Consider the following 13,872-nt stretch of genomic DNA (forward strand, 5'->3'; position numbering starts at 1 on the left):
AACTTTGGCAGTGATACAACAAATTAAAGCCTTTCCTTTCCCATCTTTCCCTACTTACACTGAAATGCGGTTGGTGGTCTCAGCTTACTGCCATGGCTTGTTCACCTCCCAGCTACTCCACAGCCCAGCATCCCCTTGCTTCCCTGCCTAAATCCTCCATTCCCAAGAGGAAAAGCCTACAACCTAAGCTCAAGAATAAAAACAGGAGATTCTTGTAACCGTCAGGGCAAAAAGCCAAGTGTATATGTACACTAATGAGTTATTAGATAGTGCTAGCAATCCTTTATTTCCAGGAGCACTAAGTTTCACCACCCTCCCAAATGCATCCAAAAAAACCTCCAGATAATTCACTGTCGTAATTTGATTTGGAGATTATTAAGGAACATTCCACTCAATCCACTTTCAGAACAAGGCTGATATGACAGCCATGATTTATGCAAAAGGCAGTGGCAGACATCAGATCAGGCACCACAACACAAGGCTACACCTGGAGCTGCTGACCCCTCCGTTGCTGGCTTCCACCTCTCCATATCAGCACCAGAGCCCTGCATGCCAGGCACCAATGGACAAAAACAAACAAACAAACAAGACACACACAAAAAAACACTGCTGCAGCTGGCACCAGTGTTACAGAGGGCAACACCACAAAGGGAAATAAGGGCCCGGTGATGGTGTTGCACATATAAAGCGTGCCAGCATCAAGCCAATATTAAATATCAGGCTACTTTTAGGTATGTTAAGTAGAACTTGCCATAGCACAGGAAAAAAGAAATTGAATATATTCATATTAATGAATCAAATGCATTTTCTTGTATTATTTCAGAGACAGCTGACAGCAAACAAAACAGACCCCAACATGGCACAGCCCACAGTTTATGGCAGAACAGCTCTGCCTGAGAGCTTACAGAGTAAACACACCAGGCAACCACTGAAGCGGAAAACAGGCATGCTGCATGACAAAACGTGACAGCAAAAAAAGCATCTTCATCCAAGAGAGCAAATTTACTCATTTTTAAATAATTTTGCTAGGCTTAGTCACCAGAAAATAAGCTAAGTGCTAATAAATGGAAAAACACAAAATAATACTCTTGCTTCCATGCTCTGCATGTACAAACTTGAATAACTAAAAAGATTAAGAGTTGCGAGTTGCAAAAAGCTCTGCTAATTCCTCATGGGGAGTAACTCCTCTCACAGAGCTTTCTCACTGCAGAACATCCTTCTTCAGTTGTCTTGCCCAGGGCAGCTAAAGAAAACGAAATTTTCTCACACCAAAGTTACTACAACACAACATCCCCGCCCCAAAAACCAGTCGCAGTTTTTGCAACCACAGTCCTTCACTCATATAAAAGATTTCATTACAGATAGGCAGGTCCCTTGCTGTTTTGCTTATTACCATCCTCTGTATCCATCAGTCTCACAAATTTGACGTTAAAATTAATTAAACTGACTGAATAGAGTTGTGAGCAAGTAGATATCTACAGTATATACCCAGAGTATGCCTACTTAGAGTCCAGAGTCGACTAAAAGAAGTCTGGTGCTTTGGAAAACAATCAGTATTATGTAGAAAGTTATACAGAGCAGATACTGAAGGAAGACAATAATTCATTCAAGTTTCTCATGCTTTGCAAACAGAATAGCGACATATCATCAAAACAGTCCCTTTTGAGCTACTGAACATCCCAAAATAACTTTGCTGCTTACTGTTATCATTGACTGCATAAACCTCCCATTAGATAATGTATCCTAGAAAATCAAAATCAAAAGATCACTGCACTCAGATTACTCTTCCCCAACCCCCTTATCACATCAGACTCTTTAAAAATTAATCAGAAATGAAAGTAAATAGGGAAAAAGACTAAATGCACTCCCTGGCTAGAGATAACTGAGTTTTCTCTTTAAAAATTCTAATTGGGAAGCCATTTGAAAGGATTATTTCTGGAAATACAAAGGGTGAGCTGCTTACCTATTTCATCCATTATATTCAGTGCTGCACATTCGCTAGCACTGCAGAGGTCTACTGCGAGTCCGTAGCATGATCCGTATCACCTCATATGCACGACTTCGCTCAGCCTCCCACCCTACATTTAAAAAAATTCAGGCTGGCAATTATGCAAGCTGGGAGGAGAAAGAAGGAGACTTCATGGAAAGAAAAGGTGCAGCTTCAGGAACCGTGAAAGCGCGTACCATCAAAATAGCCCTTTGAGGTCAAATCTGACCCGCTCTCACCATTTCTGGCCCAAAAAGCAATCAAAACAGAGTTTGCCACATCCACAGCATCATGAGATTATATACAAGGGCAGGGAGGGGGAGAAGTCTGCCGAGTACTTCCCTGCGCTCTGCGTCAATAGGTTTGGGCTTAGCCCCTGCTAAGCAGCTCAAGCCACCGGTTATTGGTGCTGGCAGCTGCCTACCACACTGCCCCACTTCCATCGCGCCGCACGCGGCCGGGAGGGAGGCCTCGGCCGGCCAGCTCCAGCCTGCCTCCAAGTAACACGGAGAAGTGGGGCAGCGGAGCCTCCATGTTTGCCTTGGACGGACCTTCAGCCATTTAAAATGACTCCCTGAAAATTCAGACAGCTTCGTGCAAGGATCACCTCCCAGCAATACTAAGAAACCTGAGATGCATTTCAAGATAAAAAAAATACATTAAGATGGAATCTTGTTTTAGCGAAGGATTTTTGCACATGTATGCATGCAGATTGCTCTTTTAGGTATTTCCAAGATTTTAGTATTGCAACTTTATGTCACCTGGCATTTTGTAGGCATTGGCAATTATTGATGTGCTCCTATTGGCTTGATAACAAATGAGCTTTTTCACAAAGCACAGTGCGGTCACTAATGTCAATACTTTGTCCACTGCTTAGCAAGTCAGTTACTAGCAACTTGACAATGGCTACATTACTTTCTTCATTCCTGAAAAAAAATAAATAAATAAAAATAAAAAGCTAACAGTATCCAATCCAAACTAAAATACCTGTGCTAGAATGTCACATTTTCTATATGATGTTTTACATATGAGTATTTCGCACCTTACAGTGCAAAGTATTATGGCTAAACGTAATTCTCTTATGAGATTCCCTTATTATGAAAATTCAAGTACATAACAAAATAATAAAAAATGGATTTGGCACACCAGCAAGCTGGTGACACCTTTAGACCTCCCATTTCAACACCTCCAGCGTTACAAACACTCTGGCTCCACAGTAAGAGTTTGCTAAACCAAACCAGCGGCACAGGAGGGCTACCTCCCGTGGGCGCTGTGCCTGCTGCCCCACGGCGGTGCCCTCAGGAAGGCCGCAGCGGTCAGAGCTCGGGCCTGGCGTGGGGCTGGGGGCCCGGTGCTGCCACAGCCTTCCCCCCTACCCATCGCCAGCGATAGCCCCCGGAGCTCTAACCCCACCTCACCTCTCACTGCTCAGATCCAGGCCTTTACCTGAAGGCGCTTCTGTCCTCAGCCCTTTGTAGCATCTTGTTTATTCAAATTGCTGGCTCTCTGGTGCAAACCTTCTTCTTCAGCCCCACAACTGGTACAACTGGGCCCCAGTTTTGGCTGGAGGACCTGGTTACCCCACGGCCGACAGGAGAATTGAGGCTCCAGAGCCCTTCCTGGGAAATTCTGAGCCTGAAGCTGCTTGGTTTTGTGGAACATTAGGGAGGCAGATTGCTAAACGCTCTGTTTTGAGTTTGCAACTCAAATTACAGAGTGTAAGCATCAATTATCTTTGATTATTAATACTGACGTTTAATTATAATTAATTCTTCCATCCTTGTTCTGATGATGAGCAGGTAACTTGCTCTGCAAGAGGTCCCCCTGAGGTACAGCACATATTAAAGGATGGGAAGCAAACAAAAACACTTTAAAGAAAACACAACAAGCTCATTCAGAACATGTCCAAAAAAACCCCATTGATAGTGACTGTGAAACAGAACTAAAAATCTGAAGAGAGAACAGGTTAAACCAAGCCCTTTGCTACAGTGCTTCTAAAAATAAAAACCGGTGTTTGTGTATTCTGATACATTCACATTGCTGTTCGGATCATAAGGCCTGAGGACGTAAAAGCTATTCTCTTATGGACACGTAAGGTAAATTAACTTGCTAATTCACCCTCTAATGCACAGTCCGCTGAGCACACAATTACATAAAAAAGGAAAATGAAATTTCATGCAGTCAAGCAGATTAATTTGTTTGCTTTGTAACATTACGTAGAGAGCTTTTTTTTTTTTTAATACTGATAAGTACATATACTTTTTTATTTTTTAAACTAAACCGCATCATTCATCCTTAAATGAGTCACATGCACAGCATGTATGCACGGAGCATATGCCATCCTTCCCTAGCACTGCCAGACAAAAGCTACATTGCCAAAAATAGCCACACAGCGTGCTAGAGCCGCTGCAGGATGCCCTAGATACATTTAGGCCAGGAAGACTGAGCAGCCCTGCCGCAAGGAAGGGTTAGACACTAGCCTTCATAATGGGCCAGGACTGGAAAGAGGGAAGAAGCTGAATTTACACCTTTGAAGTTAATTTTTAATAAACATGAAAAAGCTGAGGTTAAAAGGGACAGTCATCTGAAAGCTATTTCCATGCAGAGCTGGAATGCACATGTATATGCACAAAACATAAGGGGAAAAGGGTGCATTAAAATACTTAGAATGTGTTGTTTTTACAAAAAGGCCAGGTAAAGATAAAGGTACTTGTTTGTTTGTTTTAATATTATACAGTATTGAGTTTACAGACTCCTGAGCTTTGATGGATGTTTTCTTTATTCGGTTTCATAATTTTTATTTTTTTATTTTTAATGTGGTATCTTCCTACTTTTCTCTTTCTGCAGAGATTAGGAAAAGCTAACGGCTGATGTTTTTCCCCTTCAGGTTAGACCAGGTAAGAAGCTGGATGAGCTAAATAAGTCAGGACCAGCGTGGTAAGTGTTCAGAGGGACCAAAGATGGGTCACGCACCTCGGAGTGCCAGACCGGCCCCTCAGGCCCTCGTCAAACATCAGGCTAACCCGTGGCTTGTCTTCTCCAGCACCCCAGCGCTCCACTGAGTGCGTTGGAGGCAGCCCCTCGAGCTGAGGAGCGCCCCAGCCCCATGGCAAGAGGCGCAGGGCAGAGGACAGCAGCCTCTGGCGCTACCTCCGCCTCACCTCCTGGAGGAAGGGAGCGCAGGCTGGGCGAAGAGATCGCTGCCTGTATCAACTGACCGAGACAACATGGATTTCCCCGGATTAGCAGGGGTTCACCCTCCACAGGCCGGCAAGGCTTCACCTTCAGGTGAAGCAGGAGGAAAAGAAGCGCAGCCTCCACCCGCAGCCTGCATGGCTAACCGGCAGGCCTTGCCACAGGCCTGTCACTTGAAGGGCTACCAGCCTCTCCTCTTCTCTGGATGCTGCACCCTCCAGGCTGCCTGGGATCGCTGCAAACAGGAATAGGAGGGATTCGACTTCTCTTCAGCTCCCCGAGACAGTCTAGGGCTCCCATGTGCTAAAGTTCAGCCTTTAAAGTGTAAACATTAACCTACATTATCACAGCTTTTATCCTGCCCTCATAAAAGCAGCAGTACGATGGCGGCACTGTATTTGCTTAGTGGGCAAGCTACCGTTTTAACTCAATGCTTAACTTTCTAGACTTAACTTCCATGAAGGTTCGGCACAGAAGGTGTTGAACAGACATGAAGAGAAAGAACGGGAAATCATTCACGGGGCTGGCGGGAGCTGCCGCTCCTGTTGGCCTGCATTTCTGACACAGCTACCATGCGCCTAGGGCGGCACAGATGTAGGAGGAGGAGGCTGCTTCGGCACAGACCTGTCTACACAACGAAAGAGGGCTTGGGAAAAGACGTAAAATACCAGAAAACCTGAGAATACCTGAAAAATTCAAGGATACACTTTGCTGTCTTTCACTCCATCTCCCTTTAAAGCAGTACAAAAGATTCCAGAGATAGCATCTTAAAAGCATTGTAAATTAGGAAATCTGTTTGTCCTTGCGAAGTTTCCTTCACATTTCAGCCTACCAGTATTCATCAGAAGACACTGATAAAGCATTATTTGACACAGTATTTAGGAACCCGGCCTCCCATTTTCTAAGCCTAAACCTCCTATTTGTGAGGAACAGCCTAATCCTGTGGAATTAATTAAAAACAGAAGTGTCACCATTTCCTTTGCATCTATAAATATCTCCATAATAAAATAGCTATCAATTACCTACCATACAAGTACAGGTTTATTCTTTTTTTTTTTCATTGCTCACTTATCAAAACATGAATGGATGAATATTTTTTCATTGCTTAATTTCTGCTAATTAGCGGCCAGTCAAATTTGCAGGACTGGAAACTCTTGACAAGACACATGCTTCCACTGTAGGTCCTCACCAAACTCTTTAGTGCGTTAACAGAAAAAGCTCCTGAAAACCTGAACAAATCACTCCCCCCCCAGCACCACCCAACCCTTACTAGTAAGAATACAACCTATTTATTTTCTGCAAAAGTCAGTATTCACTGTAGGGTGAGAATAAGTGGAAGTCAGGGCTCCTTGACTGTACTGACTGTACTGTTAACTTTGCTCCTGGCTTACTGTGTGAGTTCTGTCCTTTTATCCTATTCCCTAGAAGAAAAATAATACAGTTTTTATTGTTGTTGTTGCTTTTTAAAAGAGACTGTGAAACTCTCTCTCTATATATATATATATTTACCCTGTGGTAAAAGTCACCCTTTTCTGGATCACACAGGTCCATAACTGCATGGGTGATGCCCTAGCTCTCAGCACGGTGATGCCCTAGCTCCCAGCAGCAAGCTAGTATGTAAAACACCAAGGAGCTCAATTAAATCACAGCACTGGGACTCTCGGAGCATATCTCATATGTTAAATCACTCCCCTTACCCCAAAGAACATTTTCTGAAAAGAGCTGAGTGTGATGACACAAGACCTAAAAGAACAATGAGAAGATCCCTTCTGCCCTTTTCAGTTAAATCACTTCAAGGGCTGTCCTGGAACAAGCTGCTCAGAACATGCATAGCTAGAACAAGAGTACAGCAGGGTAATTGGCCAGCAGTGAAGGACAGCAGAAGTGCTCCACTGTTCCTATTCCAGGAACATGAATAATACATCTTTCTTCTAGTCCTCATAAGCCATTTGCCAGGAACAAGGCTTGTACATGACCCAGGCAGTCTGAGAAGATTCATCAGATGCTCAAGTGAGGTTGTGGAGTCTCCCTCCTTGGAGACCTTCAAACAATCCTCTGTGCCCAACCATGTGATACAACTGTGCAAAAATAACCTTCTTCACCCACAATTACACATTCAGAACCTGCATCAGCTATGCTATTAAGAGCCTTAAGATACCAGTTTGGTTTCAAGCATTACTACGCTGAAGTGTTATATAGTTGTACACGTTTAGATTTCAGTCAGTCCTACATTCGCAGAACCCTACTTTAAAAAAAAGGAAACAAACAGCTATTTTGGTTGACAAAAAGGACTTCAGTCTGAGATTTGCTCCCCTCCTGTCCAGTGTTCTGGAGGAAGAGTGAATTTAAAGAGTTATTCCATAAATATTCCATAAATGTATGTACCTAAACAACGTCTGTTACACTGTTCAGTAGACAGCCATCAGGATAGTCATGGCTTCCACTGCTGAGCAAAATCAGGATACTTTTAGTTGCAAGAAGTTAGCATTAAGTAGTAGAGTATTTATGATTCATTGGTAAGAATAAAAACAGGGACAGAACTCAGAAGTTTGAAGTACTGTAATTTGCAGTTAGGTAGTATTAACAAATTAAAAATATTTCCATTTTATTACCACCATATTGCAGTTCCTACAAATGCATGCTAAAGAAATCCAAAAAGTTACTTTCAGTGGTACGTTATCACAGGAAAAATGCAGGAACTTCAGCTAGCAGTTCACAAGGTAGGCTCTTTTTCTTACAAAATGAACACATTTTGCAAAATAACTTCTCAGCGTAATGTCACAAAATGTTATATGTGCACTACAGCGCAGTATCCACACGCCCTGCTGAAGCACTATCACTCACGTTTGTTATAAGCACCTCTGCAACTACGTGTGACTACACATCCACGGGTTCTTCCAGGAGAACGATCAGGAACTGCACCTCGGGTGCTGGTGTGACTTCCTTCAAGAAATTCTCCTTTCTCCTAGGAGACAAAATGCTGCAGAAAGAACAGTCTCTTCTGCGTTTAGCAAAGCTGTATGTTTGCCAGCTCTTTGAGGAAAGAGCTCTGAACTGAGGAACAAGAACAAGAATTTTGGTAGACAAATTTTAGAAAACACATATTATCAAACACAGCAATTACTCGACCTGTGAAAAGAGCCTGAATAACCATGGGACATTATTATTTGATTCAGTAGCAGAAGTAGGCACCTCATTACTCTCCAAGACGTTTTTTCAGGCAGTGGGGAGGCTGCAGCCAAAGCCTAGTCTCAGAGCAGCAGCCTCATTAGCACAAGTTAGAGTACTTGCACCAAAACAAAACAAAACCCCCCAAACCTCCCAAGCCTTCAAAGCTAGCCAATGACTTTAGAGATGGGTTCATTATTTAATAATTAAAACTTTAGAAGCCACACACCAAAGAACTGAGTGTACCACTGTTTTTGTGATGCCATCTCTAAGGCGCAGGCCAATGGCACCAGTACAATCGCTTTTAGCTTCTGTGTTCGAAAGTGCCAGCTTTATACACGCTGGATGACATCCAAACCCCATCATTTTTAACACCTCCCTCTCTGACTCATGATAACCTGCTCACAGTAAAGTAAATGCAGTAGAGTCGAATTGAGTCTACTCAAGGCCACCACAGCTCAAAAAGCACAATACCTTGATAGTCAGGCTGCAAAGCAGTCCATTTAATTCAAAAGATAACAAGATCTGAGAATCCAAGACTGGTGAGAAGCTAAAGGTTGGACTACATGATCCTAGAGGTCTTTTCCAACCTAAATGATTCTGATCCTGTAATTCCACCAGTTTCTTCAAGGCAGCTTCAGGTACGAGAGATACACCTGCCCTTGGAAGTTTTCTCATTCTTTGAGGTGGATACTGTACAGGTACTTTCTTTCAAGCAACAATTAGACAACTAATTATTTACTTGCCAAATGCAGTTCAGTTCAATAAATAAGCTAGAGAGACCAAATAAGCAGCATTTTCAGCACTTTTTTGAGCACTTTCAGCTCATTACCATGAGAAAAACTAAGTGCTCTAAGCCTGAAAACAGGAGGCCAAATTCACTACTTCAGAAGAATTACAACGGGGACGAAGTTGGCCGAGCCTTTTTAGTGGTTTTGCACAAGCCTTATCTTAAACTTTCTTGCCAAAACAGACTTCTCTACAATTAACATTCACCACAGGTAGCACCCCTTCTTATGACAGACTTAACTCTGCTCTAGCCATAAGTTACACCTAGAAAGGACAAGATGACAGCTCTGCAAGTCACTTGTGGCTTGGAGAAGAGCAGGCTATTTGGTTACAATCATCCCATCCAATACGCTGAAATCTTCAAGGTCACTAAGTCTTGTTTTTCCTCACACCTTTTTTTAATTCTCAGTTTCAACTCCCATTCAGATAGGGCTTTACTAAAATACCTTTGGAAAAGGTTTTAAGGACTATGGAAAGCAGCCTAGATTTTTAAATGCTCATAAACTGAAGTGCTTTAGTGGAGCCATAGCGGGTGCCACCTGATACCACTGGACGTCTTATCAGCTGTGACAGCAGACTACAAAATTCAGTGCTTACCTAGGTGTTAACTACTACGGGCAGTGTTCTAGTAGGACTTTTCCCTACCATCTCAGAAGAAAAATACTTGAATTTTAACAGAGCAAGAACAGGATCTAGAATCTTGGTCTGTACACTTTGTGTTTCATTTTGCCAAAGCTTGTCATATGATTTATGGAGAGAGAAAGAGAGAGGGAGACCCTCACATTGTCCCAGTATGTAAGTGTTCCTACTTTGCTTACCTAGAGGGAAAAAAAAATGCCTTCACAACGCTTATCTATTTTCTTCCTCAAATAATCAGATTTCAAGTACTGAAATATTTGTCAATGATGGCTTGCAAAGCACCTCTGTCACAGTATGTGGTTGATTTGCTCAACTAAAGCGTAAGATGTTATCCAGCATTGCACTACTTTACAGCAGCAAAAAGTAAAGGTATTTGGAAGGTGGCTTCAGCATGTGGAACTGGGCAGCAGTACCTGTTATATAACAGGAAAGCCAGATCCCACTGGATTTCCCCATTTAATGATCCAAGAGCACAATGCAGAATGAAAGTCTAAGCTATGCCTACAGTGATTTCACAACATCTTTTAATACTTGCATGTAGAAAAGTCTTCTCAAAAGGTTTACAGGCAAAGCATCACATCCTCGTTTTGTAAAAAACAAAACTTTTTGTGTTATATAAATAAATAAATATATATATATATATATATGTTATACTATGCTACATAGGAAGCACTTTTGGAGCATGCCATCTAATTTAAATACCAGAGCAAAATGACAACCAGATAGGCTGGGTCAAAAGAAAAGGAGAAAGTGCTGTACAGAGAACGGGAAGTCAGTGCACTGTTGCTCAGCCACAAGTAATTAAAGCTTCCCTGTCTGGCTGTTTTTCAGAGTAATATTCAATAATCCCTAGTCAGCCTGAAATATTCAAGTCAGATGGGAAAGCTCTTATTGTAATCACTGTTGTTAGGAAGTCCTGCAGAAATGAATTTCCCATCCCCAGAGAGGGAAACAGAGATTGTTCCTGTAAAATGTTATTAGACGTGATATTTGTCACAAGAACTTTGACGTGAAAAGGCACAAAAGGCAGTCATTGCAGCACAGCTCTCTGAAGGACTGTTAATCAATACCTGACTTTCCAACAACCAGTCTCAGAAGACAGTTGCTTTATAACTAAAACACGCCTCCCCCAAGCAAGGAACATGCTTCTGTATGATGCGCTGTAGTTATATCATTGTGTTTTCTCTTGCCTTTCATGACTGTTGCTCATTCCCAGCCTCCTCCCTCATTGTACTTTCACATTCAGTGCCAAAGTGAGCAGGTCCTCAAGTTGGATGCTGTGTGGCAGAGAATCGGTTGTGAAGGGGGAAGAACAAAAGCTTTCAAAAATATTAAAGCCTCCCCGATATACACTACAGAAGGTTTTATATACAGGGGAAAAAAATTGGAAGTCTTACTTTGAATTACAACTGTTGGATCCTGCTGACTCCACAGAGCATCCCATTTATTAGTATGCAGTAACTCTACCAACCCACTTCAGATACTCTACAGCATCATTAATAATAATAATAAAAAAAAGTCTTAGCTGTGGTGAAGGACTGATGATGAGAACAGACGTCACCAACATCACAAACATAAGCCTTCTCCTCAGGTTGTTCCCTAGCCTGTTTCTTTCTAAAACTATGTTAGCTTACATCGTTTCACGAGCAGGCATCTCATCTCCAAAGAGACATCGCAAGGGCCAACGAGAGAAAGGTAACGAACAGACGATGGTAATCTCTTTCACTAACACAGACCCCCCTCTTAAAGCTTTTGGTTCCTTACCAGGTAAAGTTTACAAGGCCCTATTTATGTTCCCCTTACTTAAACAAACAAAAAGCAGTACATCTGTCTGAGAACTCTAAAAACGGGCCTGCAGACTTCCACGTTCTGCCAGCACAGCACAAACCATCTTTTTCTGATTTATGGCAAAGAGCTACAGCCTCACCATCTAGGACTAGAGTAGTGATCAAGAGCTTGCTACTGGCTCTAGATCTGTTTTGGAACCAAGCCCTGGGACAATTTTAAGGAAGTTTCAAAATCAAGTTCTAGAGAAAGGCCAAAGGACAGCACTCTACTCAAAATTTAAGCTAAATTTTCACTGAGTGCTAAAGAGAGCTTCTAGTAGCAGCAAGGCACACTGAACTCCTGTCTCTGCCAAGCAATAGCAGGGCCTGTTTGCAGCATAAATCCCTGCTGTGAACACCTTGGGATCAGGAGCTGATTCAGAAACTCCAACACACTGCGACCATGGACACGCTGCCTTCATTTCACAGGAGATGAAGATGAGTCCCTCATACTGTGACCTTAAAAACTCCAGCCTTGGAGTGTTGCTCACTGTGTAGATGCTGCAAACAAGTGAAACCTGTAAGGATAGTGATTAAACAAATGCCTAACAGAAAGAGGAGGCGCCCATAAACATCACCGTGGTGCGAGGAACACTTTGGCTAACGTGGGTTAGAGCAGCAATCCAGGTAACTCACGGGGAGAGGGATGCTCACAAAAACTCCCTGAACACAAACTGAGAGCCATTTTGTTACTTCAATGTGCGAATAACTCGGTGAATAAGAAGCCTGGCGCAGAAGTAAATAAATGCATTATGCAATACTTCAGAAAAAGCAAATTGGAAGTGCGAGAACACACTGAAATGCTGATAACCCAGGCACAGTGTCAGGCAAGTGCTGCTTGGTCTGCAGCCCGGTTTTACTGCCAATACCTCGCTCAGCAGCTGGTTGTTGCTGTCCTTTCTGGTTTACAGATGGCTGCTGCCATCTGCTTTTTCTTCACCCCATTCCTCTCCTATTTTGCAGTTCAGACTGCAACTAAACCCAGTAGGGTAACGTAGCTAGATGGCTGCAGAAGCATTTCTTACAAACTTTAAGCTTTCTTTTTTTTTTTTTTTTCTAGCAAAGGGGAATGCACGTAAAATGTGAAAGTAGCATTGTCTAGAGAGTTTGTGTGGACTGAAAGTCTAGGATGGGGTGCACATTCCTCACCTGACATTTCTCAGTGAAATAGCAGTTGCAGTTAAGGAGCAATGGCAAGCAAGAGAGTTCAGCAGTTTGTTTTCCACCACGCTGCCACCGCTGCGCTCAGACGTTAGTCGGGTGCTAACTCCACTCACATCACACCTATGTGTCCTCCAAAACAGCTCAGACACGTTTGATCTCATTCATGGTGCCTCAGCATATGTGCCAAAATTTCGTATTGTAATATTCATTACTGCATTAGTCAGCACGCAGATAATGAGGAAACTGAAAAAGAAAAAACCCTAAAATTGGCTGCATAAATGAGTGATTCCTCATGTCAAGGGTGGGTAACTGGATAAACCTGCATTTCCAAAGCAGCTGTCTGAAAAGCTTTCTGAAACAGAATTGAGAAACAGGAGCTTTGTGTGCTCAGATACAACGGTGTGAACCAAGTTCAGTCAGCCGTTCCGTAATAAAACTTGCTCGTGCAGGAGTTTAAAGCGAAGCTGAAAAAGATCTGGAACTCAAGAAAGGAAAACCAAGCCTTCCAGCAAATTTACTGATAGGTTTTAGGATGTTAGGAGATTTATAATCAGTTGAAAACAGGACTCTTCACTGGAGTTTTTACTAGTCAGATGGGCTCACCGCAAGGCATCAGCACTACAATCATATTCCCAACAATCAAATCAAAATTCAGAAATGTTATTTTTAAAAGTATGTTATTCTGCTTCCTCACTCCTTTTCCTCATCTCCTCTCGGCATACAGGAGATAAAAATCCTCCTTAGCACATTCTGTGCCATCCACCACACTCGGATCCTTCAGAGGCACCCCCGTTCCTGACAAGGAGAGGAAGAGCACATCTCCAGTACCACGCACCAGGCAGCAGCAGGTGGCCACGGCACAGGGCTGCAGCAGGGCTCTCCTGAATACAAAGCTCCACTAGCTGGAGTATTTTTCCTAGCTGCAGGGGACTGCAACGGCCCTAAATCTTGCTCTACAACACTCCAATGCTAAACTATAATCGTTACCAGATCCCAGGAGAGATCTGTGAGCAGTTGTACCTGGCATGGCAGATCGTAGGACAGGTCTCCCTGCATCTGCTTCAGATGTAAGAAGACAACCCAGAAGAAAGTTGATTGTGAAAG

The 13,872-nt window shown here is 42.8% G+C and overlaps 1 protein-coding gene across 10 annotated transcripts in view; it reads right to left on the reverse strand.

Moving 5' to 3' along the window:
- Nucleotides 1-13,872, reverse strand: part of MAP7 (microtubule associated protein 7) — a 111,587-nt gene that overhangs the window by 79,335 nt on the left and 18,380 nt on the right. Inside the window, exon 1 of one of the 10 annotated variants that reach the window (XM_083828385.1) lies at nt 1,964-2,073. The exons of 8 other annotated variants lie outside the window; for them this stretch is intronic. In XM_083828385.1, the coding sequence (XP_083684511.1) occupies nt 1,964-1,976 (13 nt within the window). In that variant the 5' untranslated portion in view covers nt 1,977-2,073. Of the gene's footprint in view, nt 1-1,963; nt 2,076-13,872 lie in introns of those variants that run through there. One more of the 10 variants, XM_083828377.1, reaches the window with a different exon arrangement.

The sequence above is a fragment of the Anser anser genome, assembly GCF_964211835.1.
Source record: "Anser anser genome assembly, chromosome: 3".
Classification (NCBI taxonomy): domain Eukaryota; kingdom Metazoa; phylum Chordata; class Aves; order Anseriformes; family Anatidae; genus Anser; species Anser anser.